The following is a 16,763-nucleotide window of genomic DNA, read 5'->3' on the forward strand; positions in this document are numbered from 1 at the left end:
TATCGCTTGTGCTGGGATTAGTTTGCCTCGCATGTTATCCCGGCGTTTTCTGCTATCCTGAGATATGTAGGTTAGACGGAGAGGTCTGCCTCGGCGCTCTTCATGCTGTAGTTCAAATCGTTTTTATGCCGACTGCTTTGCTGGAACTTGCTTCGGATACCCTCAATGTGAAAAGAAATGTTCAATGTTTTTGGTAGATTTTTAGAAGACGATTTCGCACATTTGTATACATCCCTTGTTAATTTGTTAGATATTGTTGTTCTTTCTGCTCCTGCGCCTCCAATTATACCAAATAGATTTTTAGCTTCCACATACACAATATTACGTTCCCGTGTTACGCGAGTGTGCAGGCTCATCCATATCCCCCCACTGTCACAGCACACAACCAGGGTCATCCTTCACGCCTTTCTCATCCCTCAAGTGCTGACCACTCTCCTCCATCTGTCTGTCAGACCAAAACTTGACCTCTCACCTCTACGGGCCCGCCCTCCATGTTACTACTAACCCTCAGTTGATTGTGTTGCCTGAGCAGCTTTGAGCACACGGCTCGCATAAAATGCTGGGAAGCCTGCAATATGACACCAACATACATCCGATCGTTAAGATTGCACATTCTAATAGGAGACGATACAAGATTCGTATCAAATCGTGTGCTTGTGATAATAATGCTCCACATTTTTGAGTGACTCCGACAGTTATAACTTGTTTATTTGAACTGCAGCGTCATATGTGTCTCTCTAGGTTATGCAATGTACTAGCATATCACTAACAAGTGCAACTAGACTACTAAACATTTTTGAATGAATACCTTACTCAAAAAGGAACCCCATTCAATCTAAGGCAGATGCCAGCATCCAGCTCTTGCAATAAATCTGATTCAATTTTATGCAGGTGTATGTAATGTGGGTGTCAACGAGTTATTCTGCTGACCCAACATCATCATTGAGAGGAACATTTTCACCACCACCGCGAGTGCATTTGATACTAAATGAAGTCCATTTTATTTTTTTCTTTAAACCCAGGAGTTTATTTCTCTGTCATGCTTTGCTCGTCCTTGTGCCTCTGTTCCTGCTTAATGCTCAGACTGATGAGCCCAATTTGGCCTGCTTGTGTAGCAGGCGACTTGATTAATGACTCTGGGTGATCTCTTCTGTGTCCTTTTTTTCGCTCACGCTGACACACAAACGCATGCAACGCACATTCACATGCAATAGCTTTGTAATTGATGACACAATTCTTACCATTTGCAAACCAAATGTGCACCTCTCTTCCTTCCCTTCCCTTTTTTTTTTAACTTACCTACTTTCTGTCTTCTTCTCTTTCTTTCCACACCCGCCTTTTCATTAGGTGACTGTCACCATGATATGCAGCCGAGGGTGGCCTTGTGACACACTCACAAAGCAGTATTAATATTTGATTAGTCTTAATGGAAATCATCGCCGCTCGCTAATTGCGTGCACATATTATCTGAGGTGGGCTATCAAAAGCGGACATCAACTTTGATCGTCCCTCATCCCCGCCTCTCCTCTTTTCTTTAGTCTATCTCAGCCTCCCTTGCTCCCTCTTGTTATGTAGTTTATTTTGGGCCTTATGACTTTATCTTAGCAGACCCCCCTCCTACTAACCCTTTGCCTTCCTGTCTTTTTTTTTTTCCAGCGGCGTTGCATATTGCATTTTAGATCCTCTGGTGCACCACTTTGCAAAACTTTATTGTATAAATTGTTTCTAACCTGCGGCCATTTTCAGGTAAATTTGTAGTTGTTGAATGTCACGAGGAAGTTGTAAAAAGCTGTAGAAAAATCTTTACTCTTTTTATCAATGTTCAGTCAAAAGATTGTCATCCAACAAATAAAAATTCACTTACCGCACCTACTCGTTTTGGCCGGGTGTGCACACAAATACTGCTAACACAGTATCCCTTATTAGAAAGAGGGAAAAAAAGATGAAGAAACGATATGCGCCGTCTACATTTGTTGTAGACAACTGACAGTGTCATAACTAAAGCGTGTGAAGCTAAACTGCATGGTGTTACTTGTTAGTATATGACATTCAAAAGGAAGAAGGTACTTCCTGGATGCATGTGGTTTGTGTACTCGTATCTCAGAATATAAAGCACACCAGGCCTTAGGAGCTAGTCAGGTAAAACCACTTTTGGGTCAGATTGAGATCATCTTCTTCAGGCAACAAGGTAGTTGCATTATGCTATCCTCTCACACTGCGCTTATTTAATGTATTATTATTGTTATATATTCCAATTTGTATACAACTTGCTATTCCTTACTATGAATTAACTTGCCCCTTAAAACCAAAATGATTTTTTTTGTTTTTTGCTTTTCATTGCACCACTATACCTCCTTTAAGTGATCATTTCAATATGTCCACACTCCAATTTGATCTCCATGTGGAGTGTTCCACATGCACTTCCTTAATCTTCATCCTGTTTTTATTTGCTTGTTGTTATTTACGGAGCATCTCCCTCCTGCAGAGATCCGTGTCATTGTTTGCTGTCGCTTCTCTTTTCCCACTCCCTCACCCTTTCTGGACATTCCCATTTAAGCAAAGACAAAACAAGTTAATGAGATCGGAAGTGCGGGCCTATCAAAGGGGAATCAGTATTCAAATCAAGACCTTGTCTGGACACAAACAGCAGGAAGCCAAACAAGAGGCTGCTACTGCTGAATAGGAGGACGGGATGAGGGCAGAGAAAGAGAGAGAGATTGAGCGAGAGAGAGAGATCTGTCTTCTTTCACATTTCTCTCAAACTGGCGGTGTGGATTTAAAAAGCTGAATGCATTTCTGTCATTCTAAATAACAAGGTGAATCAAAGATTTTTCATAATCTCTATTGGCTCGAGATCCAGAATTCAAAATTATAGAGGAATGTTTCTGTCTTTACATATTGATGTCATCAAATGATTATAATTTCTTTAAAATTTAAATGCTTTGATTGATGTACTCTAAAGTGAGCAGGAGATTAAAAAAAAGCAACTAACAAAAACAACCTGATATTAAAGCAAATGTTTTAACTGTGTACATCATTAGTTTATGCATTGTTTCTTGATTGATAAAAAATCTGTAATTCCACTTTATGATGTTTTTGAAGTTTTTCCATGTAAGTTACTGTTGACCCTCCGAAACATGTGGAAAACAGAGATAGTGGTGAGCAACATCAAACTGAACATTGTCATGCAAACATTCTAGATACCCATCCCTTGCCTGTATTTGAGCATTAATATTCATGCAGTTAAAAAAAAAACTGAAATAAGATGTGCCGTTGTCAAGATGCAAGATCTTGGATAATTTTTCATGTCCCTAATTTTAGTGGACATTTTTGGATTTTTTTTTTTTTTTTGCTGCCCAATAAAACCACTCAATAAAGAAGATATTGGAGAATAATTTAAACTCAATAAATAACTAGAGGTGGTAAAAAACAAAAGCATGACTTTCTTTGGTACAGGCACATCATTTTCAGCCTTTCCCCTTTTTCCAGTTTTTGTGCAGTATCTTTTTGTCATCACTTGTTCCACATTTTCTATCTGGGGAAAAAATAGTTCGTGTTTGAGATTAGGCTAGAATACGCAGCATGGAGGCTAAGGAAAGCTAAAGAAGGGAACGCGGCAGAAGATGAAGGATGCGGCGGGGGAGGTGGTTGGCGGGGGTGTCGTTTGGACATAAAGGTCCCATTATCTCGTGTAGAGGGCCACCTGAGCTAAAGACAGCCATTTGTTCCAAAATCGACCTGCCGACCCCCACCTAATTACCAGCCAATTATTTCCAAATGTCTCGCGTTCGCCGCACAGCCTGAACACTTAAGGAACGGGGAAACGGAATGGCCTTCCTGCACATCTTATTTGTTCATCCGCTTCCACTTCTACTTTGTCTTTTTTTTTTTTGTTGTAGAAAAGGTGTTTTCTAAAAACAACAAAAAGAGACCTACAGTGGCTGACAAAATACGTTAGACCACCTGTCATAAAAACAAGAAAAGTATTCGGCAAGTATTTATTTTGACTCCATTCTTCCATTTGGAATTTTCAAAGTGAATTCAATTTTTCTTTGTAGTTTTACTGTGAAAATGTATCAGTCATGATTTCAAATTGGCAACTGACATTTTATTTCGATTGCTTTTACATTCTGCTGTATTAACCAACACAGAAGCACAAAAAAAAATCATTGGGAGTTACCAAATGCAGTTAATGCCGGGTAGCTGGGATGAAAAAAGAACATTGCCTGTTCCGTGTTTTTCTTAAGCACTGTATGGAAGAATATAATCGTGCATAATACGAACTTCCTGATTGGTACACACTTCATCATATACATACCCTGTTGATTGTGTAGTTCTTTGGTTAATTATGCGCAAAATTGACTCACCATACTGTACTATAAATGTGTGCACGTGTTTGCACGTGTGTGTGTGTGTGGGGGGGGGTGAAGAGAGAGAGATTATGAGCGCAGTGGTGCCTCAAGCTGACATTTAGGCTGATATATTGTAACACAGCAGGTGATATATATGTGTGTGTGTGCGTGCGTGTGTAATGTTCCAGCTCTCATATAGCATCTCTCTCTCTCTCTCTCTCTCATTCACTCACTCAGACTCTCTCTTTCTCATTTTCTCTCTCTCTCTCTCTCTGCCTCCTCTCTCTCTCTCCTTCTCTGTCTGGCACCGGGCTGTCTCAGCAGTCCGATGTGTATCGAGCTGACCCAAAGGAGAAGAAGGCTGTGCCCCTGTTCCCAGAATTCTTTGTGGCCGACCTCCATTGTTCACCGCCACTTGTATACAGTATTGTCCGGCTGATTGTGAGCCTCCGTTCTCTCTGGCCGCACGGTCGGCCGCAGAGAGCGAGCAGGGCAACAGCGGCCGAGAGTAGTAGAAGGGGGAGAAGTCAGCATTGTGTCACTCGCTCGCCATTGTCCTGCTTTCCCATCTGTTTCCTTCTCTTCCTTCCTGTTTCTGTGGGATAGCGAGCTGATTAGTAAGAACTCGGCCGCGGCTCCTAATAGGGGAAGTCATGGCCGGGAAATAAGATGGATCCGTCTGAGATATCATCTGGCTGAGTGGCGCAATAGTTTTGAACTCTGACACCTTGTTGCTGGCTGGAAGCTTTGATCAGGAGCAAGCAGGAATTTAGATGCATTTCCTTGACTTAGGCCAACACTTACCATCATTCTTTGATTGGTTTTAAGGATTATATTTCAATTAAGAAAATGTTCCTTGGGCCAGGAGGTAGCTTCCATCATGTTTGTTCTCAGATTGTTGCAATAAGAACAACCTGAACAAATTACTGTGTAGTTTTTTTGATAAAGTTGTGGTTATCAAAATCTGTCCGTCTATCGGCCTAACAACCCTTATGTTCATTTAGCTATCTGTTTGTTTGTTATGCAACTTACACCCGTTCCAGTACCGCAGTCAATGAGATTCAAGAAAAAAGTTCCAACCACATACTATATTGTACCTGATGATATATCCTGTGAGGACGCATTTGACTAAGTCCACAATGGTCCCCTAATCCTGCTCGGATCAGATAATATACACTGCATGATGTACATATTCTGGAAAATTACGCAAATGCGCACTTTTGTATCGAGCTTCGGTCTAGCAGTGCGCGTGTGTGTTCCTCTCGTTGTCGACTGAGCCGGGGCTGCTTACCAGAGTCCCGTCTGATCTTGAAGCTAAGTGGATTAGCATATCTCCCACGTCACTTGCATTTGTAGTGACAGCCTGATGACATGGGACTGTATGATGGCCGTGACCCACCTGACTGGCCCGGCTCAGGTGGTCCCCCTGTTGGAGTGGGAGGTGAGACTTACTGGGATGAGTCGTCGGACTTATTTGTCTGTCTGTCTGTCTGTCTGACTTCCATTTTTGCCCTGAAAGGAACCCATATACATCTCTATTAAAGCATACATTTTGATTTTAAATCCACTTATAATTCATGAAAGAAATTGGTGCATTTGGTGTAAATCCGAATGATTTGTGAACCCAAATAAATCATCATCACAAATTACACTGTTCAAATATGTTTACATTTATTTTAATAGAGGGATTGGTAACAAAAAAAGCATCTTGCTATTTTTAAAAATGAAGATAATGTGTAATTTTGCTATTTTATCAAGAAATCTGAAGTGTCTGCAAATAATTTGTTTTGGTGCGCCTCATGAAATTATATGTGTGTGGAGGGGGGAGGGTGTACAGATCTGGCCGCCGGGCCTTTTATAGATATACTATAAATAAAGGAAAATGTAAGCAAGTCTATTAATTTATCAACTATAGCTACAACTTTTAAAAATGAGCAATTACACATGCATGTATGTTTTTGTGTGTTGTGTCTGCCTGTTTATAGTTGATTTATTTTGCACTTCCCATGGAAATGATAAATGTGATGATGATTGAAGTGCTTTGGCCATATTCCTATTAAAAGCATTGCCATTTTGTGAATAAAAAAACCCAATACTTAACCAAGTACTCTGGGTAATTATGATTATAGTCCATTGTTTTTAGCTCCACACCCTCACCTACAGTTCACGCCATCTTGAGTGCTTGTCTCTTCTACAAGTGAGTTTTCCTTCGACTTCTTTGCCACAGCATGACTCACATGGCAACCAACAAACGCCCACTCTGGCCCATCTTGCTCCCCCAACTCCTCCGTTTGTGTGGCGGCCTCGCAAGGCGATGCAAACACTTTTGTCAGGGTGATTAATAGCACGCTGGATTGCCGTTAATTCACTGGCTAATGACTGGAGGGAGAGTGGGCGAGGAGAAGAGAAGAGCAAGGCAGAGCGAGACTGGCGAGTAATAGACTGATGTATGAGTGGAGGCCGCATGCCGTGGCCGAGGTGAATACCATCGTCTCCATCAACACTTGCCTGCACGTGAAGACATCCTCACTGATGCAATCATGCAGGTTGAGCAGGCCACATGCTTACCTCTGTCTTGCACATCTACAGAAATACACAAGCTTTTCTGATTACATTAATTGGCAAATGTTGGCTGTAATAAAACACAGACCTTTGCACTCATCACAATATTGTAGGCTAGGGTGAAGCAACTTTGGAGTATTTAAATAACGGTGTCTGTCTATACCAGTAGTCGTCATCTGGAGCCTCACCCAGCTAATTTTGGGCAGTAGGCACAGAAAATTGAAGCAAACAGCCATTCAAACTCACATTCACACCTAAAGACAATTTAGAGTGCTCAATTAAATGAAATGTGAGCCCAAGTAAGGCTTTCGCCTTCATAATTTAGCAGTCTTGTTTCATTATGTTGATTTTGATGTATATTACGTAAGAAGTAAACAAAAACAGCAGCGTTTAACATTATGATCCAACTGTTATGTTGCATGTGTATGGGATATTTTATTTTGGGAGCCACCCCCGGAAATAGAAGAAAACACTTATTGGAGGTCCTCCCCCCCTCTCCCCCAATTTCTGGAGGGGTTAAAAACCTTATATTATTATATCAACGCATTTATAGCTAATGGGTTTATATTTCAACAGAGTTTCACTAATTACAGACAGGTCCCGTCCCTCGTTCTCGTAAATAGTAAGGGTCCACTGTATGTTATATATGACATTCAAATTCAGCTAAATTCAAAGTGTATTATGGTCATTTTTACTTTGGGGTTTAAGTCACTCAGCAACTTAGTTTAGTGAACATAAATGTTTGTTTTCAAATATCTGTTAAAAACGTGTGATTCATTTTCTAAGGTTGTTCATGGTTTATTAATACAAAATGAATAGTTTACAGAAAAAGGATTCACATCAAAGTAGAAATCCACAATGAGGTCAGCACAGTTGGCCAATGAGAGCGCTCCTCATGGTGGTGTATCAAAACTGTGCAGAGAGAGATTGCGATATGATGTAGCGATTTGTTGTATACCCTGTACTATTTTTGCTATCTTAAGAGAAAGAGGTGCAATCTTGGAAAACCTAACAAAAAATAATGGAGGCTATAGATCTACTTATCTGCATCCAGATGATTTTGTTTTGTGCAAGCACTTGAAAAAATAAAATTGAATAAATTCAAAACAGCATTTTTTCCAACATAGGATCACACATAGAAGTGTAAAATGATGAGACTTTGCAAGTCAAAGACCAACCGTGAAAAAAAACGCCATGGTAAAATGATCACTCTGCAGACCTTTATGAGCCTCGTTTAGCAGGAGTGGACGAGTTTCTCGTCCGCGCTGTCTGTCTCTGTGCTCGCTTTACGGGTTCCTCCAGTGGCTTGTTAAATGAAGCTGCATCAGCAACACACACACACTCTCACATGCAAACACACGAGGTCTGCATTATTACAACTACTCATCGTGCATGGATGTCAGACGACATATTTTAGTTAATCCAGCCACCTCTGTGAATATTCCTCCCACCTTTCGCATCACATGTTAAGCTGTCCTCAAACGAAGTGAGGTTATATAGATTTTAGTGATTGACCTCTCTGACTATTGAGAGTTTCTCTCCATCCAATAGTCTGCGTGTGCATAAATCAGATTTTCTTCCATTTTAGTGAGCTGCTATGCACTTTATTAAAGAGGACTGGGAATATATGTGTTTGATTTATGAAAGGTTTTCCATGTTGGATGGTCATGTGCTACTGGCTGCACTTCCTGTCAACTTTCATTCACTGGCCACAGCAATAGGGACACCTGTACAGTATTGTATTTAATTCTGCCTTTGCAGTTGCAGCTGCTGATAACATACCGTTAAACACACAAAGTTGTTGTTAAATGTACAATATAAGCATATTTTTCAATTAATTTCGTTCTGATAGTGTCAATCAAAACCGAGTATTTGTTAGTAGTAGTAACTTTACTTCAATTGGTTGTGCAGGTGTACCTAATGAATTGACCAGTGAGTGTAATTTGCCATTCTCATCTTTTCACTTTACGCCCCCACATTCCAGTCCCCTCGCCCTGAATGATGTTTGCAACTCTATTTGGCAAATGTAACTCAATATTGATTGTTATTAATATTTATCATGCCCGTGAACATGTTTTGCTGCGATGCCATTAATCTCTCCTGTTAATAAATGTCTGCACAAGCCTCGGCCCCCGGGGGCCTCTTGGGACTGCGGGGCCACCACACACAGCAGGAGGCTGCATGCTGTCTTCTATTCGCCAGGAGGCTTGATCACGCCTTTTAGCGTAAACACGCGCACCCACACGCTGCTGGATGCAATGGTTTGAGGCCTTTTCAGCAAAAATAACACATCAATACATCAGCTGTGTTGTTTCAGTGCAACACACAACCACAAACATGCAAGATGGCAGGAGAAAGCACAATGTTGCAGTCGGCTCTTTCTTTTTGCTGTTTTTTTCTGTGTAAATGTAATCAATAACACTTTTACTAACTGTTACACACTTGTGTTGCAATAACAATACTTTGACATATTTGGTTAGCGAGATGGCACGATAGACTAAGTTGGAAATTGAGAAAAAATTGTGACTATTAATTATAATGAAATTATAATTTATTGCTGCCCGTTAAAAGATTTACCCATGTTTGTATGTATTTAGCACTGTGAAAAAAAAAGTCTGTTATAACAATCACCATCAATAAATAATTCTCATTTGCTTTATTATAAAACACACAAAAACAGAAACGTAATTAAAATGGCCTAAGGGTCATGAATTCTTTAGGGCCTGATCGATTAATTGGCTGGCCAGTTTAATCCGCAGATTAGCTCTTTTAAAATCTGAAAAAAAAATGGCAGATTTTTTTTTGGTAGGGGGCCCATTTTCTTTTTACTCTATTACACCGTACAACGTAATGGCAAAGATAATGACATTCAAACACCCCACCCCAAAATAATAAAATCAACAAAAAAATCTGGCAAATTGTTTCGATTTTTCTTCCTGTTGTCATTACATGATTTTTTTTATTTAATTATCAGATCAGTTATCAGTGTTTTATTTTGCCAAATATCGGATTTGAACTTCACGCAAAAAAAAACCCCCACAAAAGAATCCCTCGTTTGCTACTCTTTTGATTGTCCAATACAAAGTTGTATATAGCAGCCAGTAAACCATTTTTAAAACGTTACATGACAGCCATATAAATAAAATATTACAATTTGGTCAAAATAGTTGCCATTCAAATATCATCAAAAGACAAAGCCAGTGATGGCCTAAGACATTTGCACAAGTCAGTCATTTTTGTACATTTATAAGCAGTGGGTAATGTGTAACCTGTAAGGGAATACATATGCGGCTTTGGAGGCTGCGTTTTCTCACTCATCTCCTCCATTTGCGTCCTCCATATGTCTGCGGCTCTCCTCATGCACTCATTCACTGTGAGGACGCCCAGTTTGAGCTCTGAATGTTGCTTGGAAATGTTCCCTGGTGCTTTTACAAGGGGAAACAGTGTGGTGTTTTCATTCGGAGTGGCTTGCCGCTATTGTAGCTGACTGTGCCCCCGTTGCACTCTCACTACTTCCATGTAAACACGCAAAACACACACCTTAGCCCGGACGAGCTGCCTCCTTTTTAATTTTTTTTTTTTAATGGGCTGCCTGGTAACATGCTTCCATTTATACATCATCTGAATAAATGGCAACCCTTCGTGGAAAAATACACCACACCGATTTTCAGCTTTCACTCACACATGCTCATAATTTACATTTATTGATTTGATTTTGAGAGCTTTTTTCCTGCTTCTTGCGGTGCACCTGGTAGTCATGTCACCTCATGGCTAAATCCTGGAGTACAGTGTGTCTGTGCTGCAGGTACGATAGTGTGCCATGAGATCATCAAATGATCTTTGGTCATCTATCTGTGCCAATGACGTATCGTGAGAGCCATAGCGAGTTAATGCGTTTCCATGTGATGGCAGCCGGTACGTTAATGACCTGTGGACACCTTTTCTGACATTTTTATGTCGTGTTGTGTCGTGAGATTTTCCAAATCTAAAATATGTCCCTTGGCTCAATAAAGTTTATGAAACATTGCTGTCGTAGAAGCATGGCAAAAGCGGCTATGACCTACGACTATTTCCACTCCCAGCAGAGTTTGCAAAGATGTTCGTCAGACGTTCGTCAGACAGTCGCAAACAGTTTTAATGGTTGCAAACAGTTCTGAATGCTGCAATATTTTCATTCACTGTCTCCACTTTTGCTGCTGCCCTCAATCACTTCACTGATTTTTGTGTCTTTACTTTGGCCAGCGGGAAAGTGTCGTTCTCCACCGTTGCAGGTTGCTAGCATGCTGATGTGCATTTAATGTGATGTGAATTTTGCAAACGATGCGTGGAATCAACCAATCCGGTATGGTGCCGCGCAAAAGCAGCATAAAGTGCCTCATTCTTCTGAGAGCTTGTGAACTCTTCAAAAAAAGTTTTGGTCACGTATTGCTGAGTTCATTTTTCATATCTGTCATAATCCACACTTTCTTGCCATTTCCCCACTTGAACGAGGCGCTCTTTTCTCCCCATATTTGGAGTCATGGGAAGAATTCTGCATTCTTTGGACATTTCCCTGGATACTGTCCTTTCACCAATGGCAGCGTTTCGCTCTTGAATTGAACCAGATCACTTTACAGGCGGAGTAAAATACGTGCGTGTGTGTGTATTGGACAGGGAAATAGGACGCGTGCGCTTTATGATGGCCATCACTGGCGTGCACGTCTTATTTCCAGCTCTGCTTTATTGTCATGTGGGCCACAAACACGCCCTTGCAAACCATGTACCTGGCTCCAAAATCTCAAACTGTTGTGGACTTCCATTGAAGCTTGAGATCTGCAATTTTTTGTACGCCTGCCTGCAATTAGAATTGTTTATTTGATTACAATTTTAGTGGGACTCTTTGTTATTTTTTCTTCGCAATGAGTGCTTTGGGTCCCATTTGGAGATTTCTTACCAGATGTAATCTATGCAGTGAATTTTCTACCTCAGCCTGGGTTCACCGTCCAACTTAGTCTGCAGGCTACAAAGCATGTGTTTGTGTACGTCCAGGCAGACAGCAGAAAATCACGGCAGATCTCTATCTCCCCTGCGTTTAAGTCTAGAGTGCTCTGATTAAACTCAACCACCAAACACTTTACCCGTTGAAAGACCCCACATTCAAACCGCTGATTTTCAGCTCCGTGTCAAGTTATTTTGCCATGGTAGGCTAACACTGATTACTGTGTTATCAGGATTTGATATATTTTACGCCTTACCTTTGCAAGCCTACTTATGGAGTCTTTGTGGCGTATTTTCATTCAACTGTATTACTGCGGTTGTGCATCAGTTATATGATATCATCGTTACCGACAGCACCATTTGATGTCATGTGTTTGAGTGAGGCGGCGGCTCCATCAGGTGCAAACAGATGTTTGTGCGGTCGCTAGCATCCAAGGTTATGACGCCGCTAAAATCTTTGTTCGAACAAGCTTTGCTGCAAAGCAAAAGCCTCTGTTTATGGCATGCATTTATAATTTATCAACTCAAATTGGATGCCTTCATGTGGCTGGCTCCTGGCTCTCAGGCAAAGTTTTCCGCTGGAATAACAGCCACTGAACACAAGCAACCCATTGTAGCCGCAGCCAGCATCGGGACCCCCAAGGTGCGAATTAATGATTGACCCCTGATGTAATCAGGATAAATAGCTGCCCGTAAAAGAGAAGGAGATGGCGAGAGGAGCAAGAGAGAAAGAACAACATCGGGAGCCAGGGAGAGGAAGGCACTATCTTGGCCGGGTTGTTTTTTTAGAGTTCCTTTGGGAGGCGAAGCTAACATCTCTCCTTTGGCTGTCTGAGACTCAGAACTAACATAGAGCTGTTTAAAAGAAGCCCGGTCGTCACTTTTCTTCGCCTCCTGCGCTTTCTCTTCTTCCTTTTAACTGCTGGGACTCTCAAAATGTATATCAAAAATGTAACAGTGGTCTGGTATAATAATCAACCATTTACATGTTTTTTACTTAAGGATAGACGTGAACATTACCCCTTTTATTTTGTTGTATTGTATTGCATTTATTTGTACCCCCCCAAAATAGAAACGAAAAAAAATGAAAGTCATTAATACCCAATGGTGAGTCATGTTTAATTATAGACTCACAAACAAAAAAATAAAATAAAACAAAAAAAACACATCAAGGTTTACAGCAGACTGCCGTTAAACTCTGAATTGACGTGGGGGGGTGTGCACGCCATAGCTTGGGAATTGCTGGTATAACATGATCAGCTTGTCCAACTGTGTAAAGCCTGCCACAGGTAACATGTAATTCTCACTTTGGAAAATTTGCTTTTGCTCTTCTGCGTGAAGTTGTGGGAGGTAGGTCAAGGGATGTTCCCAAACTCTGGGCCTGTGAAGCTCTTTGAGACTCTTGTAATCAAGATGATTTGTGATTTTTCTTTTTAAGGATACATAAGTAAACTTCATAACAAAATATTTGTCATTCATTCAAAAGAATACAAAATATGTCAGAGTAATATCAAACTTTAGCATTGACAATCCTTTGAGACTAACACGTATTGCAGGGGAAAAAAAGATGTGAGAAAATGGATTGGATGTAACTGAAGCCAGAGTTAAAAAAATGTCTTAACTTAGAATTGATTATGAAATGTGCAAATCTAAAACTTAAATGTGTACTATGTGCAATGTCCCTTTTTGTGCAATTCAATATAGTACATATGAAGAGTGTAAATTCAGTCAAGTCATCTGTGCATTTTTACATTCACGGAGGCTCTTAAGCCAAATTTAATAGATTTTCCGAGGCTGTCTCTAGGCTTGTCAAAATTGCTCTCAGTGGGTCAAGTGTTAGTGAGAGTGGAGGAGTGAAAGAAGGGATAGCAGAGGGGAAAAAAGTGTTTAACAGCCTGAAAACATTTTTGATTGTACGGTGGGAGCTGCGCGTCCGACCCAACCTCCAATGAAATGGAGATCATTAAAAAAAAAAAAAAGGATTTTCCCGTCAAACTCGCTGGATGACGCAGAATCGGTCTTAAAAAGCAAAATTTTACTGCAGTAACTTTATGTGATACGTCTCCTGGAGCCTCGTGGAGCGGCTTCAGCTTTGCCAAGGATTGGACAGCCGCTGTCCTGTGCTTTGCTAGTTTTACGTTTCACATTAAAAACTTACATGCAAGTTAATTTAACAGCGTCCACAGGCCACATCAGTCGCCAAGCAGGAGGCCAAATATTTAGCGAAGAACAAAAAGGATGATCTGTGCTGTGACTGAACTCCCATGATTCCACAAGTGTTTGATTAGCTCATTCAATACATCTCCAAGTTCTTCCCGTACAACCTCAGTACCATGACAGCACTGAAACATAAACTACGTACTGCACTTATGAGTGATGCATTTCAAACATCACATGCTATTAAAAAAATAAATACAAGTATAATAATAACCCGTTGGTGCTAACGACTATCTGGGAAGAGCTTGAAAGCTTGGCGTGCTCCACTACATGGAGGGAGACAAATTGATTAAAAACATTGCTGAGGTCATTGTGGGTTGAGTTCGCCAAAATTTTGCCAATGCCTGTTTTCAGAGGACCCTTTTGGAAAAAAAATATACTCTGTCTTCATCATAGTTTCCTTACTTCATATAAAAGTGCAAGATGAAACTCAAGTACCATTGCATAATGAAATAACTGTTTTGTATTTCGATTTAGTTTTGCATGCATTAAGACATGTCAAACAATTTAGTTTCGTTGTCTTTTAGAAAGGATTGCCCAGATGCTTTTTGTAGGAGAGTACAAGCCCATCCATCCTTTCATTAATTTTCTTTGCCGTTCAGACTCATTTAGTTGAGAGGCGGGCGAAACCCTGGAGTGGTCTCCAGCCAATCACAGGTTGTCAACAAGCTTCTGGTGCTATTTTGACGAGACGTTTGACAACTCATTTTTACGGAATTGGCAGAGTTATTTAAAGTGGATTCTTTCCTGGCACAAACTCGTCTTTTCAGAGTACCTCGTCGTACACAAAAGTCCGATATGGTGGAGTGTGTTTTGGGAGAAGAAGATAAACATGTATTGTTTTCTGGACACACGTCGTCTTTTTCTGCTTTTTCTGTGTTATTGTAAATCAGGACAAGGAAAGAAGTTGATGCCGAGTTGCAAATGAAAATGTTGAAGAAAAAGAAACTGATAAAAATAAGTATTCCTGCAATAACGATGGATTGATGAGCAAAGGCCGCTTTGGAATCTGTTTTTTTGTGAACGAACTTTCTTAGCTTTTCCCATTTAAGCAAGATGACATGAAGTACTTGGAAGAAAAGTTGTTTGAATTCTAAAAATGCTGCCTGGATGCAACCTTAAACCCAATTTTAGTATGTTATTGGGGAGTCACGTGACGGTGTCAGTTACGAAAAGCGGAGTTGAAAGCCAGCACGTTTTAATTTTGCCTTGACCCAAAGACGCCTTTCCACAAAGGTGAAGGAAAGCAGGTGTAAAGGTTAGGAATTTCCGACGAGACGCTAAGTCTTTCACGTGTCTTTTGTGTGTCAGATGACAGTGAGCCAGCGGACAGCATGTACGACACAGAGGCCGACCTCCCGGGCTTGGCAGCTGGCGGCATTTGCACTGACAGTCCTGAAGACGACGCAGAGGACGGCGTCATCAACATGTCTCCCCTTCCCTCACCGACTCCCTCCCATCCAAACAACCACCACCTGCTGCTGCACCCCCACATGTACAACACCCACCATCACCTCCACAACAACAACAGCAGCAGCAATGACCAGGACTTCACCACGCCCAAGGAAGGCTCACCCTACGAGGCGCTCGTCTACATTCCCGACGACATTCCTATTCCCGCCGATCTGGAGCTGCGGGAGTCTTCGGTACCAGGTGCGGGCTTGGGCGTTTGGGCCAAGACTCGCATCGGAGCCGGCGAGAGGTTCGGCCTGCACAGCAAAGGCAGCTCCTTCGGATGGGAGGTACGAACCGACTCGGCCTCTTTTTGTGCTTTGTTTCTATGCCCTTCTTCATCTTCATAGTAACTGTCTATCACCTTTTGACCTCCTCAGTGTGAAGGCACAAACAGCAATACAGTAAGTGCATATGATATTAAAGGAAAGAATAGTGACACCAAGGTGGGGCGGGAGGGCGTTGAAGTAATACTGTGAGGAGGCTGATTGATGAATGAGTCACTTTGTATTCACACGTTCACATTTCCAGCAATCACAGTTCATTCACAGGCATCTATCTCATCATCATAGCAGGAGCCAGCTCCATTTGCATCCCCGTCTCATGATTGGACCTCATCTTTGACTACACACACACACACACACCCCCACACACACATATGCGCTAAACACACGTCTGCATATCTAGCTGCACAGCAATGTCAGATGGAAAAATCTTGCTGATTAGTGGAGGTATCAGCTTTTCTGGGCGTCGGCCGAAGCGGGCATGCTCGTTTGGTCACGCCATCCGATATCGAAATGGAAGAAGCATGACCGAATGCAATGGCGGCATATTGCACTATTAATTTTCATTTTGACATGACATTAGGCGATATTGAAGTTGCTTCAGTAAGCTCATTAAGAAAAGAAAGTCAACCGGTCTCTGTCTGTTCCTTTCTCTCTCGTGCGGCCAATCAGACATGAAATATTCTGGCTCGCTTTTCATTTCACTGATTCCATGTCGGGCTGCTTATTCACTGCCCATGACGTGATTGTTACAGTGGAGTTAAATCTTGGGGATGCTTAGTTGAGCGCAGACCACCACCAAGATCCCTCAACTTCGATTGGTGCAGCACCGTCATTTGCAAATCGACGGATTATTCTGCGTATGCCGAAATCGAGATTCATGAATTATTTGCTTAAATCAGAAAAAAATGTTAAAAAA

The 16,763-nt window shown here is 41.3% G+C and overlaps 1 protein-coding gene across 3 annotated transcripts in view; it reads left to right on the forward strand.

Annotated features, from left to right (window-relative positions):
- prdm16 (PR domain containing 16) overlaps positions 1-16,763 on the forward strand; it is a 224,573-nt gene that overhangs the window by 99,960 nt on the left and 107,850 nt on the right. For 2 of the 3 annotated variants that reach the window (XM_088291320.1, XM_088291319.1), the window contains exon 4: positions 15,420-15,850. The exons of the other annotated variant lie outside the window; for it this stretch is intronic. In XM_088291320.1, the coding sequence (XP_088147446.1) occupies positions 15,420-15,850 (431 nt within the window). The remainder of the gene's footprint in view (positions 1-15,419; positions 15,851-16,763) is intronic. 3 annotated transcript variants of the gene reach the window in all.

Source organism: Idiotropiscis lumnitzeri, chromosome 3 (assembly GCF_059441095.1).
Source record: "Idiotropiscis lumnitzeri isolate Australia: NSW breed Sydney's pygmy pipehorse chromosome 3, RoL_Ilum_1.0, whole genome shotgun sequence".
Lineage (NCBI taxonomy): Eukaryota > Metazoa > Chordata > Actinopteri > Syngnathiformes > Syngnathidae > Idiotropiscis > Idiotropiscis lumnitzeri.